Source organism: Suncus etruscus, chromosome 14, assembly GCF_024139225.1.
Source record: "Suncus etruscus isolate mSunEtr1 chromosome 14, mSunEtr1.pri.cur, whole genome shotgun sequence".
Taxonomy (NCBI): Eukaryota; Metazoa; Chordata; class Mammalia; order Eulipotyphla; family Soricidae; genus Suncus; species Suncus etruscus.
In genome coordinates this window covers 92000929-92017216 of record NC_064861.1, presented here as the reverse complement: position 1 = coordinate 92017216, position 16288 = coordinate 92000929, and the positions used below count along the sequence as shown (strand labels likewise).

Genomic DNA, 16288 nt, shown 5'->3' with positions numbered 1-16288 from the left:
TTGGGACCGGATGTCTGTTTTCTTTGGGAGATTTTAGGGCTCTGAGTATTGAGGGGGGTGGCCAGGTTCTTGTGGGGGACACCAAGATGGTGTTTGATAAAAGTCTGAAACCCTGGGGGGGGGAAGGAAAGGGAAGTGAGACCCTCAGAACTACCAATTCCTGGGCTGGAGCGGTGGTGCAAGCGGTAGGGCATTTGCCTTGCATGCACTAACCTAGGACAAACCAAGGTTCGATCCCCAGCGTCCCATATGTTCCCCCAGGCCAGGAGCGATTTCTGAGCGCATAGCCAGGAGCAGCCCCATGTGCTTCACTGAGTGTGGCCACCCCCACAAAAGAACCACCAATTCCTGCATGGGTGAGGTTATGGCCAATGATTTTATTTTTCTCTCTGAGCCTCCGTTAGCTCATATGTGAGGTGGGTATATGCTAATGTGGCCTCATTGGAATGCAAGTACCTGGGACACAAATCAGATTTTTCTATTTATTTATTGCTTGTTTGTTTTTGGCCCACACCTGGTGGTGCTCAGGGATGACTTCTGGCTCTGCGCTCAGGAGTCATTCCTGGCAGTGCTCCGGGGACCCTATGGGATGTTGGGGATCAAAACCAGGATGGGCCACCTGCAAGCCCTCCCCGCTGTGCTATTGCTCTGAACCCACTGTGAGGTTTTTCTTCATCAGAGGTTTTCTATATTTTTAATTTTGTTTGGGGGACACACTCCATGGCACTTAGGAACTGTTCTTGTCTAGGAGCTCAGGAGTGGCCCCTGGCATTGTGGGGCAACCCTAAGTGGTGTTGCGGGAGCCACAAGCAAGCAAGGCTCTTACTGAACATCTTGAAGAGGGACCCACCCTGCACTCAGGGGGCACAGGGGGTGAAACAGTGGGGAGACAGCCAAATGCTGAGAGCTTTAGAACAGGGATGGAGGGTATGTGTGTGTGTGTGTGTGTGTGTGTGTGTGTGTGTTTGTGTGTTGATTTTGATTTTGGGGGAAGCCACCGCCTGCAATGCTCAGAGGTAACTTTTGCACTCAAGAAGCACTCCTGGCAGTGCTTGGGGGACCATACAAGATGCTGGGGCTCAAACCCCGGTAGGCTGCATGCAAGGCAGAGACCCTCCCCACTTTGTTATGGCCTCCAGCATCCTGGAGATGAGGTGACTTCTCACAGAGTTCTGAGAGGGGCCTTTGTTTGGAGGGAGCTGGGCTGGGCTGGTTGCTTGGGGGAGCAGACAGAGGGCCCCATGGCTGGAAGAGAGGGAACCCTGGGAGAGGGGTGGGAAGGGAACTCAAGAGTGTCCCTGAGTTTTGGATTTTATTCCAAGCACAGTGAGAAGCAAGTGGAGGATTTTTTGCTTGTTTCTGGTTTTTACTGTGTGTGTGTGTGTGTGGGGGCATACTGGTGATGCTCAGGGGTTACACCTGGCTATGCGCTCAAAAATTGCTCCTGGCTTCGGGGACCATATCGAACCAAGGTCTGCCCTAGGTTAGCGCTTGCCAGGCAAATGCCCTACTGTTTGCGCCACTGCTCCGGTCCCCCCCCCCTTTTTTTTTTGACAAGTGGAGCCAGGCAAATGCCCTACTGTTTGCGCCACTGCTCCGGTCCCCCCCCCCTTTTTTTTTTTGACAAGTGGAGGATTTTTTTTCGGGCCACACCCGTTTGATGCTCAGGGGTTACTCCTGGCTAAGTGCTCAGAAATTGCCCCTGGCTTGGGGGGACCATATGGGACGCCGGGGGAATCGAACCGCGGTCTCGGTCCTTCCTTGGCTAGTGCTTGCAAGGCAGACACCTTACCTCTAGCGCCACCTCACCGGCCCCCAAGTGGAGAATTTTTAAACATAAGTGTCAGGGAATTTGTGTTCGATTATTAATCTTAGCAAATTAACATCAGAGTGGACAGTCATAACTAAGTAGTCGGGTCTCTTCATTTTTTTAATATTTATTTTTTGAGCCACTATTGCTCAGAACTTACTTCTGGATCTGTGCTCAGGGAGCACTCCTGGTGGAGCTCAGAGAACCTATGTGGTGTCGGGGATTGAACTAGGGGTTGGTAGCATGCAAGGCAAGCACCTTACCCACAGTACTACCTCTCTGGCCCCTTTTTGGCACTCTATGCGGTGCTCAGGGGTTACTCCTGGGTTTGCGCTAAGGAATCACTTCTGGCAGTGTTCACTGGACCTTATGGGATGCCAGAGATTGAACCTGGATTGCTGCATGCAAGGCAAGTGCCTTACCTGTGAAGCTATTGCTCCGGCTCCTCTGTTTTGTTTTGCACTGCTGGGGCTCTTTCCCAGTGGCACGTGGGAAACAAAGCAGCTCCAAGGATGAAATCAAACCCTTCAACCACTCCAGCCCTCTCAGCTGGCTCTCTTGGGCTGGATGCTGGGAAAAAGAGGGCCACTACAAACAGGGGTCTTGATATGGAATTGAGAGTTGGAGGAAATATAGGTCCCTTTCAAGGGAAGGGAACTGCATGAGGAAACATCCAGGCCAGTGGCCAGGGATGGATGTTCTGGGGTCCCCAAAGGGAGAGGTTAGGATGGGTGTATACATTGGGGACCAGGAAGCTGGGGGAGTAGGAAAGCCCAGACACATGACTCAGATTGGTTGGGGATCAAAACAATAGGACTTTGGGTAGGGCATTCGCCTTGCATGTGGTCGACCCATTTTTGATTCTCAGCATCCCACATGATCCCCTTAAGCACTGCCAAGAGTGACCCTTGAGCTCAGAACCCGGATGTGGCCCCCAAATTAAAAAAGAGAGAGATTGGCTGGATTCCATCCTAGTTACCCCAGCAGCCAGGTCTCAGCAAAATATATGCTTCTCTGTGTCTTTTGATCTCTAAAATTGGGGTAACAGGATTGGAGAGATAGAGGGGGTAAGGCAGTGACCCAGTGTCATCCTTTGGCACCACAGCAGATCTCCGAGCATGGCCAAGGGTCACTCCTGAAAATAGAGGCAGGGTTAGCTCCCGAGTGTTGCTGGTATGGCCTCCCAAATTAAATTAATTTTGGGGGGGGGCAGAGATAGCACGGTGATAGGGCATTTGTCTTGCACATGGCCGACCCAGGAACAATGCTGGTTCGATTCCTGGCATCCCGTATGGTCTCCTGAGCCTGCCAGGGGCGATTTCTGATTTCAGGAGTAACCCCTGAGTGTTGCCGGGTGTAATCCAAGATTAAAAAAAGAAAAAAATTAATTTTGGTTTTGGGGGTCACACCCAGTGGTTGGTACTCAGGAGTTACTCTTTTTTTTTGTTTTGTTTTGTTATTGGGTCACACCCAGCAGTGCTCAGGGGTTACTCCTGGCTCTATGCTCAGAAATCACTCCTGGCAGGCACGGGGGACCATATGGGATGCCGGGATTTGAACCACGTACCTTCTGCATGAAAGGCAAACGCCTTACCTCCATGCTATCTCTTCGGCCCCTCAGGAGTTACTCTTGACTGTGCACTCAGGAATCACTCCTAGAGATGCTCTGGGGGTTATGTGGGATGCTGGAGATCAAACCTGGGTCAGCCGTTGTACTATTGTTCTAACTTAATTTAATTTATTTTTGTTTTATTTTAGTGAAGCAAGAACGTTTTTATTGAATGCAACTTGACAGATGTGAACAGGGAGAAGGAAAGGAGTAAGTGTTGAAGAGATAATATTCAAGGGGGCCGGAGCTATAGCATAGTACCAGGGCGTTTGCTTTGCATGCTGCCAACCCTGGACGGACTCTGGATCAATTCCCGGCATCCCATATGGTTCCCCGAGCCAGGAGCAGTTTCTGAGCGCAGAGCCAGGAGTAACCCCTGAGTATTACCAAGTGTGGCCCCAAAACCACCACCACCACCACAACAAAAAAAAAAACAAACAAAAAATAGAGAGAGATAATATTTGATTTCAAAAGAGGAAGCTAGTAAACCAAGATATGTAGACTGGGGAGCTCTGTGTTTAGGGGAAAACATGGACTTCAGACTAAATGAAATCAAGAGGCACCCTTAGGGGTGCCTGGAGTCTACTGTCCTGTTATAAAAGGACACAGCCAGGAAGTACAAGTACAGAGAAAAGGGCATTTACCTTTCAACCTGCTGACTCAATTTCCCACATCCCGTGTGGTCCCCCAAGCCCTCCAGGAGCGATCCTTGAGTGCGGAACCAGGAATAAGCCCTGAGCACTGCTGGGTGTGGACCCCAACAAATATCTCCTTCCTTTTCCCCCAAAAAGCCAAATATATATATATATATATATTAAGTATTGAGTATGTTCAGTATGAGGTGGTCGAGTTCAAGGTCTTTAAGTTTAGGGAAGAGACAGGCTTTGGGGTTCATTGGACTTTAAGTCTAGAATTTTAGAGGAATCCTAACCGAGGGCTGGGGAGGTGGGGGGCGGCAAGTAGTCGCAGACTGAAGTTTCTAAAAACCAACAGGGTGTGGGGCTGAGAGGAACATGATCTCAGAGCCCCAGGAAGTTACAAAGTCCCTCCATCACCCTTCACAGAGGTGCCAATGTGGGTCATGGGAAGAGTGAGGAAGGTGGAAATATATATATATATATATATATATATATATATATATATATATATATATATATATATATTTGGAAATATATATTTTGGGGTGTCACACATCCAGAGTTGTTGGGGGCTACTACTCCTGGCTCAGTGCTCCCCAGCCTGGGGTGCTTGGGAGGGAAATCATGCAGTGCCAGGGGTTGAATGGGGCTCCTAGCACACAAAGCAAATGCTCAGTCCCCTTCCAAGCATGGAGATTTAACGTTTGTCGGGTGAACAACTGGAAGACAGAACTCCGGGTCGGCTGTCCTGAGACGGAATCTGCATCTGGGGGTGCGAGGAAAGACTGGCAGGCTCTCCCCGCCCGAGCCTCCAACTCTCCGAGCAGAGCTGAGCTGAGCTGAGCTGAGCTCCCGGAGGCCTCGGCCACTTCCTCCCACAGGAAACCGCAGGCGTCGGGCACACCCAGCCTGCAGGGAGCGGCGCCCACTGCCACTCACTGCCGCCCGCCCACCCGCCCGCGCCGGGGACTCGGGCCTACGTGGGCAGGAGCCAGCACCCCAGGGGCGTGGCCACAAGGGGCGTGGTACACTAGGGGCGTGACCAGGACAGAGGGGCGTGGTCAAAGACCACGCCCACACCCGCTTCGCTGAGGAGCCGGTCGACGAGTGTGGGCGGGGTTCCCGGCGGCGGTTGCTGCGCATGCGCAGCGGACACTTCGCGCCTCATTCCTGGCGCGGTGACGCCTCCGGCTCCTCAGGTCCCTGTCGGGCCTCGGTCTGTTAAGATGGGGCGGGCCCTACAGCGCTCCAGACCGTCCGAGCCCGCGCTGTCTCCACACGCACTTGAGCTCCTGCAATCTCGCTCAGGAAGAGAATTCCCCCCGTGAGAGTCCCGAGTTCCTCTCAGGCCCCGGCTCCCCTTCACACGCTACCACCCCGCGGGTAGTCCCAGGCCCTGGGGAGCGCCGCCAAACTTCCGGCCAGCACCTCAAATAGGTAGGCCCCGCCCCCACAGCCCCAAACCACGCCCAGCAAGACCAACCACGCCCACCATCAAAACCACGCCCACCAAGCTTTAGACCACGCCCCACGCAAAAGCCCCGCCTCTACACCAAAGCCGCACCACAACCCTAAGCCCCGCCCCTACAACGCAAACCACGCCCTCAAGCTATGCCCTGCCCACCACGACTCCAAACCACGCCCACGCAGTAGGTCCCGCCCCTCGCAAAAGTCGCGCTACAACCCTAAGCACCGCCCCGTCCCCGCAAACCACACCCTCAAGTTATGCCCCGCCCACTACAAGTAAACCACGCCCGAAACAACAAACCACGCCCACTTGCCAATCAAGTCCCCGAACCACGCCCTCCCCGATACTCCTGCCCCGCCCATCCCATCTACGCCCCGCCCATGATTCCAAGCCCCGCCCACCCGTCCAGGTGTGGCCCACCCCCTCCTTCGCAGACCGCCCATCCCCACCCCTGCACCCCCTCTGCCCAGGTATAGGTACGCCCCTACCCTCCCTGTCCCGCCCTTTACGTGGACCAGTGTGTTCCCCACTCCCAATCTGGGGCCCCCCGTGGCCAGGCTCCTTGCAAGCCTCCGTCCCCTCCCCTCGCTGGCCCCGCACCCCGACACCCTGCGAGGGCCTCGCACGCCCCCTCGTTCTCATCTCAGGCCCCCAAGGGCTCCCCCGGCCCCTCCCCTGCCCGGTCCTCACTGCCCCCGTCTCCCCAGTAACCGGACACAACAGTGAGCCGGGAGCACCGCAGGCGGGACCTGGGCTCGGGCAGGTAGGGACAGGCCCGAGCCTACGGGGGAGAAGGGGGTCCCCTTCCACCGCGACACCTTCCTCCAGTATTGGGGTCTTGGGGACACCCCGACAGCCCTTCCGATTCTGGAATGGAAGAGGTGGGAGGTCGGGAGGGAGCTTGGGGGGGCGTCCATCCTGAGGCTCTCTCTCCCCGCTGTCTCGGGGGTCCCGTGTCCCCCAACAGGCGCCCCACTCTCTCTGACCGAGATGCCCTTGGGACCCTCCGCGGGGAGCGTCCGCTCCGAGGATGGAAGCGAGGTCCTCCTGGAGGGAATGGGTAAGCTGTCTGGGGCCTTGGGGACCAGGTGGTCCCCAAAGAGGAGACACGTTTGTGGGGCCACACGTGCAGGGAGGGAGTGGAGATGGAGCCAGGAAGGAGGACAAACCTCAGTGTGTGTGTGTGTGTGTGGGGGGGGGGGGCTGTGGGTGTGGGTGGATGGGTGGGTGGAGGCCTCCAGAAAGACTTCTTGCAGGAGGAGGCGCAGAAGCCAGACCCCAAACTTGGCCAAATCCTTTGACAGCGTGTGTCTGAGCACCCTGCCTGCCTACCCCCCCCCCCCCCCACTGGAAGCAAAAATGTCCTCAACATTGCCTCTTGCAGATGTGGGGTGCGCCCAGCTACTTGCACCTGGCGGGGCAGCAGTGTAACAGACACCTTGGGTGGTTGGGGGACTTGGGGGGAACGGCCCAGCCTTGGAGGACTGGGGGGAGGACGGTCCAGCCTTGCAGGTGCAGGGCCTGACTAGTGGAAGGGCCGAGGGCGAGGGCGCAGAAAGACGGAACTGAGACCTGATGTGGGGGCGCTGCAAGGGAAAGAGGGGGAGCACAGCTGGGGAGGCGGGAGGGCACCCAGCGGTTGCCGCAGAGAGGCTCCCTCTGGTGGACAGACAGAACCCAGGCCAGTGGGGAGACTTGAGGGGGGAAAGAGTTCGAGGCTCCCTGGAGGGTCAGGGCCTGGGTGTCCGTCTTCGAGACCCTCAAGGATCTGGGGTTCCTAGTCCCCGGGGGCGCCGAGGCCCTGCTCCCTAGAGATTTCCTACCCCGGTCCCCGTCCCCCCAGTGGACTGGGAGCTGAGCCGGCTGCAGCGCCAGTGCAAAGTGATGGAGGCCGAACGACGGGCCTACAGCAAGGAGGTCCACCAGCGCATCGGCAAACAGCTGTGAGCCAGCGGTGGAGAGTTGGGGGCGCCCCCGGGGGTGGGGTGGGGGTCCTGGACCCGAGGGCCTTCTGTGACCCAGACCCCGCCGGGGACAGGATGGAGATCCAGAAGCTGCAGGGTTTGCGGGACGAGCTCCAGGTGCAGATCCGCGTGGCGGAGAACCAGGGGAAGCGTCTGCAGGACCGCCAGAAGCTGGAGCACATGGGCCAGCTGCTCAGTAGCCGGGCGCAGGTGCAGGCCAAGGTGGATGAGCTGCTGGAGCAGATCAGGGGCCTAGACAAGGAGGTGGGTTGGGGCCCGCCGGGCCTCACTTTCCTCCAGGGGAGCATGGGAGGACAGGCCGGATGGGCTGGCAAAGATTTCAGGAGGGACTCGGGGACAGGGTGAGGTTTGGAGCTCAGCACAATCTAAAGTATCCAGGAAGGAGACTTAGTGTGAAAGATGGGGGTGTGGTGGAAGCCAGTGGAAGGGACATGGGTATTATGATTATTTTTGGTTTGGGACATCCTCCTGGTGCTCAGGGGTCACTCCTGACAGGCTTTGGGACTGTATGAGATCGAACCACATGGCAAAACAAGTGTCCTCTCCACTATACTATTGCTCTGGAGATAATTATGAATTAAATTAATTATTTTTGGGCCACACCCTGTGGCACTCAGGGGTTACTCCTGGATCTGCACGCAGAAAAATTAAGCCCCCGGGATGATATGGATGCCAGAGATCAAACCCAGGCTGGTTATGTGCAAGGCAAATGCCCACCCTGCTGTGCTATGGCTCGGGCCCCTAGTTAATTTTTTGGGGGTGTTTGGGACACAACTGGCAGTGCTCAGGGCTCACTCCTGGCTAATCAATTAAAAGTCACTCCTGGTGGTGCTCCAGGGACCGTAGGAAGTGAAGAAAATCAGACTCGGGTCTGCTGCATGCAGGGCAAGTGCCCTACCCACTGTGCTCTCTTCCCCCCACTCTCTCTGGCCCATCCATTTGAACTTTTATTTGATCATCAAACAAGTCAAAGAAGGACAAAGGATTTGTTCAGGAGTCCTACAGAATCCTCAGTGACAGGCAGGATGGGACACACGAGAGACGTTGAGCCTAAGAGAGCCTGGGAATGAGCAAGGAGGGCCTGTGGGTGGGAAAACAGCACTTCAGAAGCAGAAGAGATGGCGCGGGACCCGGCTAATGGAGGAGAGGAGGCTTCTGAGCAGTTCCCAGAACCATTCGCAGGCAGAACCCACAGCTTCAAGGGCTCTTTAGAGTCCAAGATGGAATGAATAACCCACGAGCCTCGCGAGGACTTTGGGACATTGCAGACTCGAGAAGCTGCCAGCAAAATAAAAGCGACATTACTTTCGAAGGAACTGCTGTTCGGCTAATCAACTGATTTCTCCAAAGAGACATTCGGAGCCAGAAGGAGAGTGAGTGTGACATCGAGTACCCCGTGTCAAGAGGGAACACACACGTCAACTTCGAATTCTCGATTGGCGCTGATTACGCCTCGACGCAAGAGCGGGCTCACTCTTCACATTTTTCTTGCAAGGGAAAATGCACTCGGCCAGCTTTCTCAAACTCAAATGTTGCAGAACTAACTGGCGAACTTGGCTCATAGATGCTTTGTTATGTCTTGTTCCAGAGAAGAATTCCCAGGCCGGAGCAATAGTACAGCAGAGAGAACATTGACCTTGCAAGCTACTGACTGACCCAGGTTCAATCCCCAGCATCTCATAGGCTCCCCTGAACACCACCAGGAGTATTCCCTGAGTGCAGAGCCAAGAGTAACCCCTGATCAACACAGGGTGTGGCCCAAACCCCAACAAAACAAACAACAACAACAACAACACAGGACTTCCCCAGCATTTATGTTTTCTTTCATTTTCTTTCTTTCCTTGGCTCCTCCAGGGCAGTATTCAGAGCTAACTCCCGGCTCAGGGATCACACACCCTGTGGGTTCAGGGGAGGGCCATCTGATAGCATTCTGGGGATCAAACCCAGATGTTATCTGCATGCAAGGCAAAGTACTATATCTGCTGGACTCTGTGAACCCCCAAGTTCCCCTTTTCAGACAGACAGATTAGATGCCGCCAAACCAATGATCTCATTTCCACTCACTGACTCCCGTCTTTAAATAAGGTCTTATTTTGAGGCAGCGCCAGTTGGTCTGCGGACAAACTGGGAAGGTGGGTGGCTTGTGTGTGGCCTCCCAGATCACCTGGCCACAGAACAAGGGCACCGCAGGGGTCAGCAAGCAGAGAGTGCCAGCCACTGCCGCCGGATGCAGCCTCCACTGCAGTTGTTCCCCTCAACCTCTTCTCCCCTCCAGATCCAACAGTGGGAGGCCCGGCTTATTGCCCAAGGCAAGAAGTGCAAGTCTCGGGGCCTCCAGAATCAGAAAACCAAAGTGTGTCGGAGAGTCAAGATTTTGGAAGACCAGCTGGACAGGGTGAGGGGCCTGGGTGGGTCCCTACTCACCTGGGTGAGAGCTGGGCCTGGGTGGGTCCCTACTCACATGCCATAGACGCTGGGTCTGAGCCGTAGCAGAGTGGGGAAGGCTTTGGCCTAGGTTCCATCCCTGGCACCCCATAGGATCGGAGCCCTCCAAGAGCACAGAGCCCTGAGCACTGCTTGTGTGCTCCCAAATAAACAAAAGCTGTTGATGACATCCACAGGTGTAGAATGTCAGAAAGCAGGCTTTCCAGGGTGGGGGATGGAGGGGCCCTAGGAGGAACTGGACTATCTTCTTAGGGGCCCCCATCTCTGACAAATGCCCCCTCCCATGGCCTGCCCTCAGGTCACCTGTAACTTTGACACATGCCTCGTGAGGAACACGGCCCTGCGGGAGGAGCTGGACCTTCTGCGGATCCAGAGGAACCGCTACCTCAGTGTGGACCGCAAGCTGCGGAAGGTTGGTACCCCGGGACCCCAGGGCTGACTGCCTTGCCCAGCAGCCCCATACAGGTGGGCTCTGTGTCCTCCCACTGGGGAGCTTTGGCAGATGGGGGGGGAAGAGAGAGAGAGAGAGAATGGGGGGGGAAGAGAGAGAGAGAGAGAAGAGAGAGGAGAGAGAGAGGGAGAGAGAAAGAGAGAGGGAGGAAGAAAGAGAGGAAGAAAAAGGGAGAGAGAGGAGGGGAAGAGGCGGGTGAGAGGAGAGAGAGAAAGAGAGAGGGAGGGAGAGAGAGAGATAGAGAGAGAGAGAGAGGAGAGAGATGCAGCTATGTGGTTGGCAGCCAGCGGTGATGTCATTTCGGATGTCCTGTCCCAGGAAAAAGCATTTGCATTTGGCAGAGTCTCAGTTTCAGTCTCTGTGCCCTCCACAAGTCCTTGGTCAGTCTCCTTTCTCCTGTCCCTTCTGCCCCCTCTCTTTCACAAACAATGCTTTAGTATTATTAGTTTTAGTGTTGGGACAACACCTGCCCGTGCTCAGGGATGATTCCAGGCTCTGTGCTTAGGAGTGACCCCTGGGAGTGCTGGCGATCATCTGGGGTTGCTGGAGTTGCCTATGTGCAAGGCCAGGCCAAGCCTTACATCTGCACTAGCTCTTCAGACTTTTTGGGGGCCACACCTGGCGGCGCTCAGGGCTTACTCCTGGCTCTGCACTCAGAGATCATTCTTGGCAGGCTCAGGGGACCCTATGGGCTGTTGAGGACTGAACCCAGGTCGGCTGGCTGCGTGCAAGGCAAATGCTCTCCCTGCTGTGCTATTGTATTATAGCTCCTGCTCCCAGCTCTGCTCTTGAAAAAATAAAAAAATCCCGAGTGTGTCTGTCTTCGAAATGTAGTTAGTTCTGCTCTTTGGTTCCTGTTCGAAGGCATTTTAGGTTTTGTGCCCCCTCTGCTGGCTTAATTTTCCTTATGAATATATACACGTTGGGGCCGGCGTGATCGCACAGCGGTAAGGCGTTTGCCTTGCACGGGGCCCACCCAGGGCACCCCTGGGTTCGACACCCGGAATCTCATGGTCCCCTGAGCTTGCCAGGAGCGATTTCCGAGTGCAGAGCCAGCAGACGCGGCTAAACACGCATTCCGCGGGGCTGGAGCAACAGTCCACTGGTGCAGTGGACCCCTGGCCCTCTGGGACCCCCGACCTTCTCCCCGCAGGAGATCCAGCGGCTGCAGCACCTGGTCAGCTCCCTCATGGTCTCCTCCACCTCGGCCTACTCGGTCAGGTAGGCCAGGGAGGCCTGGCCCTGCACCGCGAGCCCCCCGAGCCCCTGCCCCCCAGCTCACCCCTGCCGCCCCTTGCCGCCGCAGGGAGGAGGCCAAGAGCAAGATGGGGCTGCTGCGGGAGCGCGCCGAGCGGGAGGAGGTGCAGAGCGAGGCCGAGGTGCAGGTGCTGCAGCGCCAGATCGCGCACCTCGAGCAGCTGCACCGCTTCCTCAAGCTCAAGAACGACGAGCGCCAGCCCGACCCCGCCGTCCTGGCCCGCCGCAGCCAGCGCGGTGAGGGCCCGGCGATGCCGTGGGCGAGACCAACGAGGAAGTGGGCGTGGTCTGCGGGGATGAGGGGCGGGGCCAGCGCTGTGGGGCGGGGCCAGCAGGCGGAGGGCGGGGCCAGACGAAGAGCGAGTGGAGGCCAGCGCGGTGGGCGTGGTCAACTGGATGAGAGGGCGTGGTCAGCGCCGTGGGCGGGCCAATGGGATCAGAGAGTGAGGACGGAGCTGTGTAGGGGCTGTGGGAGCAGGACTAGCGGGATGAAGGGGCGGGGCCAATGCTGTGGGCGGGATCACAGGGTGAGGGACGAGGGCCGGGCCAGCGGTGGGCGGGGCTAGTGTGTTTGGAGGCGGAGTCATTGAGATGAGGGGGCGGAGCCTTTGGGTGAAGGGGAGCTGGGTGTCAGTCAGCAGGATGGGGGGTGATGGCAGGGATTAGCCAGCACGAGGAGGGGCGTGGTCACCGGAGGGGCGTGGCCACAGCACTGGGCATGGCCAAAATACAAGGGGGCGGGGTTAGCCTGTGGGCGGGGCCAGTGTGAGCTGGTGGCGGGGACTAGAAAGTGGGGCCGGTACCAGTGGGTTGAGGGTGCAGTGGGGTCAGGGGGGGCTAGGCAGGGATCAGCCGGGTGATGGGAGGTGGGCAGGGGTCAGTGAGGTGATGGGGGTTGGGGGGCCCCAATACCATGGCGGGGGAGAGGTTCAGGGGCCCCGTTGCGGGTCTTGTGCTGGCCTTGGGGTGCTGTGCTCACCCGTCGTGAGCAGTTTTCCTGCTGGGGGTCTCCCCGGCTTCACCCCCTCCCCGCTGACCCCCAGCCCAGGAGGTGGCCTCGGGGCTCCGGAAGACGTCGCAGGAGCAGCTGGTGCTGCGCTATGAGGACGCGCTCCACAAGCTGTCGCAGCTCACGGGGCTGAAGGACCCCGACCTGCTGGTGGACAAGTACCTGGAGAGTGAGCCTGGGCGGGGCCTCTGCGGGGGGGGGGGACCCCACCTGCGCGTCCAGCCGGGATGCCCCCTCCCTCTCCTCTGGGTGGCTTTGTCTTTGGGCGCCTTAGCAGGTTTCAGGGTGTCCCTCTCCTGTCTGGCTCCTTCCCTGGGACAGCCCCTGCTATCTCCGTCTCTGTCGACTGGCCTGCTCGTCTCTTTTGGGGTCCCCCTCCTCCGTCTCTGGCAGTCTCAGGGTCCTCACCGTGCTGCTGTTTCTCCCTGTCTCCGCATCCTGCTGGCTCCTTTTTCTGGACCACCCTTCTCAACCGCAGTGGAGGAGCGAAACTTCGCTGAGTTCAACTTCATCAACGAGCAGAACTCCAATGTGGAGCACCTGCAGGAGGAAATCAAGGAGGTGAGGGTGCCCCCCACCCCCGATCTCCAGCCCGGACTCTCCCACTGGTGGCCTGCAGAGTGCCCGGGTCTCAGCGACCTGGCCCCTGCTGCAGATCCAGGAGGAGCTGGTGAAGGCGCACAGGAGTGAGGACACCCGGCATTCCACCGAGCAGCGGCAGCACATGGACTCCCTGCAGCGCGAGGAAGAAATTCGCTCTGAGGCGGACATGCTGGAGGCCCATTTCCAGAAAATGAATGCGCAGCTGGAGAAGCTCAGGGCTGGTAATGCCTCCCTGCAGGTTTCGGAGAGGATTGAGTCTTGTGGGGGCATCCAGATTGCATTCGCTCATTCATCCTTGTGTTCTTTGTACACCACCACCATCCACCCACTCACCCACCAATCCATCCATCCATCCATCCATCCATCCATCCATCCATCCATCCATCCATCCATCCATCCATCCATCCATCCATCCATCCATCCATCCATCCATCCATCCACCTGCTCATCCATTCATCCATCTACCCACCCACCCATCCACTTATTTATTCATTGAGCCACCCACCCATCCACCCATCCACTCATCCATCCATCCATCAATTCATCCATCCACCCACCCACCCATTCACCCACCCACCCACCAACCATCCCTCTATTTACCATCCTTTAACTATCTACCCATCCATATATCTGTTCATCCACCCAGCACCTGGCAACACACTGTTCCCCTTCTACGGCTACCCTTCCCTCATTTCTTCATCCTTCCAGACAGGGGTGCCCAGGAATCAGACCACCACAGACTTGAACCAGGGCACCCCTGGGAGTGGGTCTTGGGACTTCTTTGTTCATTCCTTATGAGAGCTGGCTTGGGATGATGGGGTGCCGAAGACAGAGTAACCCCAGCAGTGCACACAGGAATCATTCCTGGCAGGATCAGGGGACCTATGTGCTACTGGGGATCTAATCTGGGTTGGCCGCTGTGCTGCAGCTCTGGCCCTCTTAGGGATCACTCTTGGCAGGCTCAGGGTGCCTGGGCCCGAACCCAGGAGGTGCCCTCTCAGGTGCACCCACTGCTGTGCCCGGCAGGCATCCAGAACCTCTTCACCAAGGCGCAGTGCGACAGCAGCTCCATCCAGGACCTCCTGGGTGTGCGGGACCGTGATATCGGCCTCTTCCTGGGCCTCATCGAGAAACGCCTGGTGGAGCTCCTCATGGTCCAGGCCTTCCTCGACATGCAGGTACGGGGGTGCTCGGGGTGGCAAACAGGGACCAGGCTGGGCCTGCGCGGTACTGACCACCCGTCACCCCCAGACCTTCACCTCCAGCAACTTAAACAGCGCGGCGCTCATGGTGCTGGGCCAGAGCCCAGAGGACATTCCCAAGAGGTCGATCCTGCCGCATCCCCCCAGCAACCTGTGAGTTGGGGGGTGGGGTGGGCAGGAGGATGGAGGGGCTCGAGGCTGGAGGCTTTGGTGGGGACAGAAGATGTGCTCAGGTCCAGCGGTCTCTGTGAGAGAGGGGAACCTGACTGAGGGTCTCTGGGTGTCTTTCTGCTGGGCTCCCCAGGGATGACCCCCCAGGGTTCGAGGCCAAGGACGAGTACCCCATGAACCGAGATGAGGTGCTGAGCCAAGTGACCAAGATGGTGAAGCTGGAGGTGAGTGCGATTGGGGGGGCTGGGAGGGTCTCAGCCTCCACCGGGGGTGGGGTGTGTTAGGACCCTCACCAGCCATGCCCCCCCTCCCCCAGATAGAGGCACAGCAGCAGGAGATGGCCGAAGGCCTGAAGATCGAGGACAGTGCCACAAACCTCAGCAGTGGCCGCTTGATGTCCCGGAGTCCAGGCTCTATCATGGGTCCACGGACCAGCATTGTGGGGGCCACAGGCAGCCGCCCCACCAGCTCTACCGTGGGTCACGTCACCTTCGGGGACCTCAGCTCCAGCGTGGGCCCCATGACCCTCAGCTCCTCCAGTCACCGGGACTCGCAGGGGGGCCACGTGAGCTTCAAGTCCCCCAGCTTCAGCAGCAGCATGGGCTACTCGGGCTACTTGGGGATCAGCCGCGGCCAGGACAGCCTGATGCCAGGACAGCAGAAGAGAAGCAGGTCGGAGTCGAGTGCGGGCTTCGGGCCTGGCAGAAACCGCTTGGCCAGCCTGGCTTCCAGCAGTGTCCCCAGCTCCACCCCCAGCAAGGACTCAGAGAGCACCTAAGCGCCCCCCATCCCGCGCCCCACAACAGTGGCCCCATTTCCCACCACCTTGAGAGCTGCACCTCCCTTTGTCCTCCAGCTTGGTGCCCAGTCCCACTGCCCCTCAGGCTTCCAGGCTCTGCCCACACCTTCCACACCCTGTCTCCTCAATTCCCACTACTCCCCAGAGTCAGACCCCTACCCATTACCGTGCACGAAGGGAGAGCCCCAGGCCTGAATGTCAGGCCCAGTGTGAGTGATGCAGCAAATAAAGGTCAGAACTGTCAGCCGGCTGCTTGCACCATGCAAGGGCTTCAGAAATGCTATAGCAATGGCACAGCAATGGGGTATCTTCCTTGCATGCATCCAACGCTGGATGGACCCCAATTCAATTCCTGGCATTCCATATGGTCCCCCTGACCTTGCCAGGATTTGTGGCCCCAAACAAACAAAAACAAACAGACAAAAATGCTGTTTTCTTTCCAGGGAAGACTGCATTTTGGGTCTTTGGAGCTCCCTCCCTCTTTTCCTCCCTTCATCCATCCATTTATATCTTCACCACCCACTGCCGCCCACTCATGAGAGCTGTGTGGATCCCGCTGGCCTCTGTCCTGGGCATAGGGTCAGGACACCCCTGCCCGACACCTGGGGCCATGGAGGAGTGTCTCCAGGCTGCAGTTCCTGCAGATATGAACGCCAAAGGGAATGGGACCTACCAGGCTGCTCTTTCCCACTGCAAGAAAATGGGGTGAAAGTGGGTGATCCTGAGATTATCCCTGTCCCTTCCTGCTGTGGAGGAATTTGGCTGTGCAGGGACCTGAATATGAGAAGAATGCCTGTTACTGAGTCAGGTCACATTGAAGCCAACCAAAGCTGTGAAGATC

General features: G+C 57.4%; 1 protein-coding gene across 1 annotated transcript; it reads left to right on the top strand.

The window, feature by feature from the left end:
* The first annotated feature begins 7366 nt into the window (after positions 1–7366).
* ODAD1 (outer dynein arm docking complex subunit 1) lies at positions 7367–15691 on the top strand. Its single transcript, XM_049786322.1, has 13 exons — positions 7367–7468; positions 7564–7753; positions 9786–9905; positions 10254–10367; positions 11560–11627; positions 11713–11900; positions 12707–12841; positions 13151–13233; positions 13328–13496; positions 14302–14453; positions 14527–14630; positions 14782–14872; positions 14965–15691. Exons 1-13 carry the CDS (start codon positions 7410–7412, stop codon positions 15424–15426), a joined length of 1935 nt encoding a protein of 644 aa, XP_049642279.1. The 5' UTR covers positions 7367–7409; the 3' UTR covers positions 15427–15691.
* Positions 15692–16288: the final 597 nt, after the last annotated feature.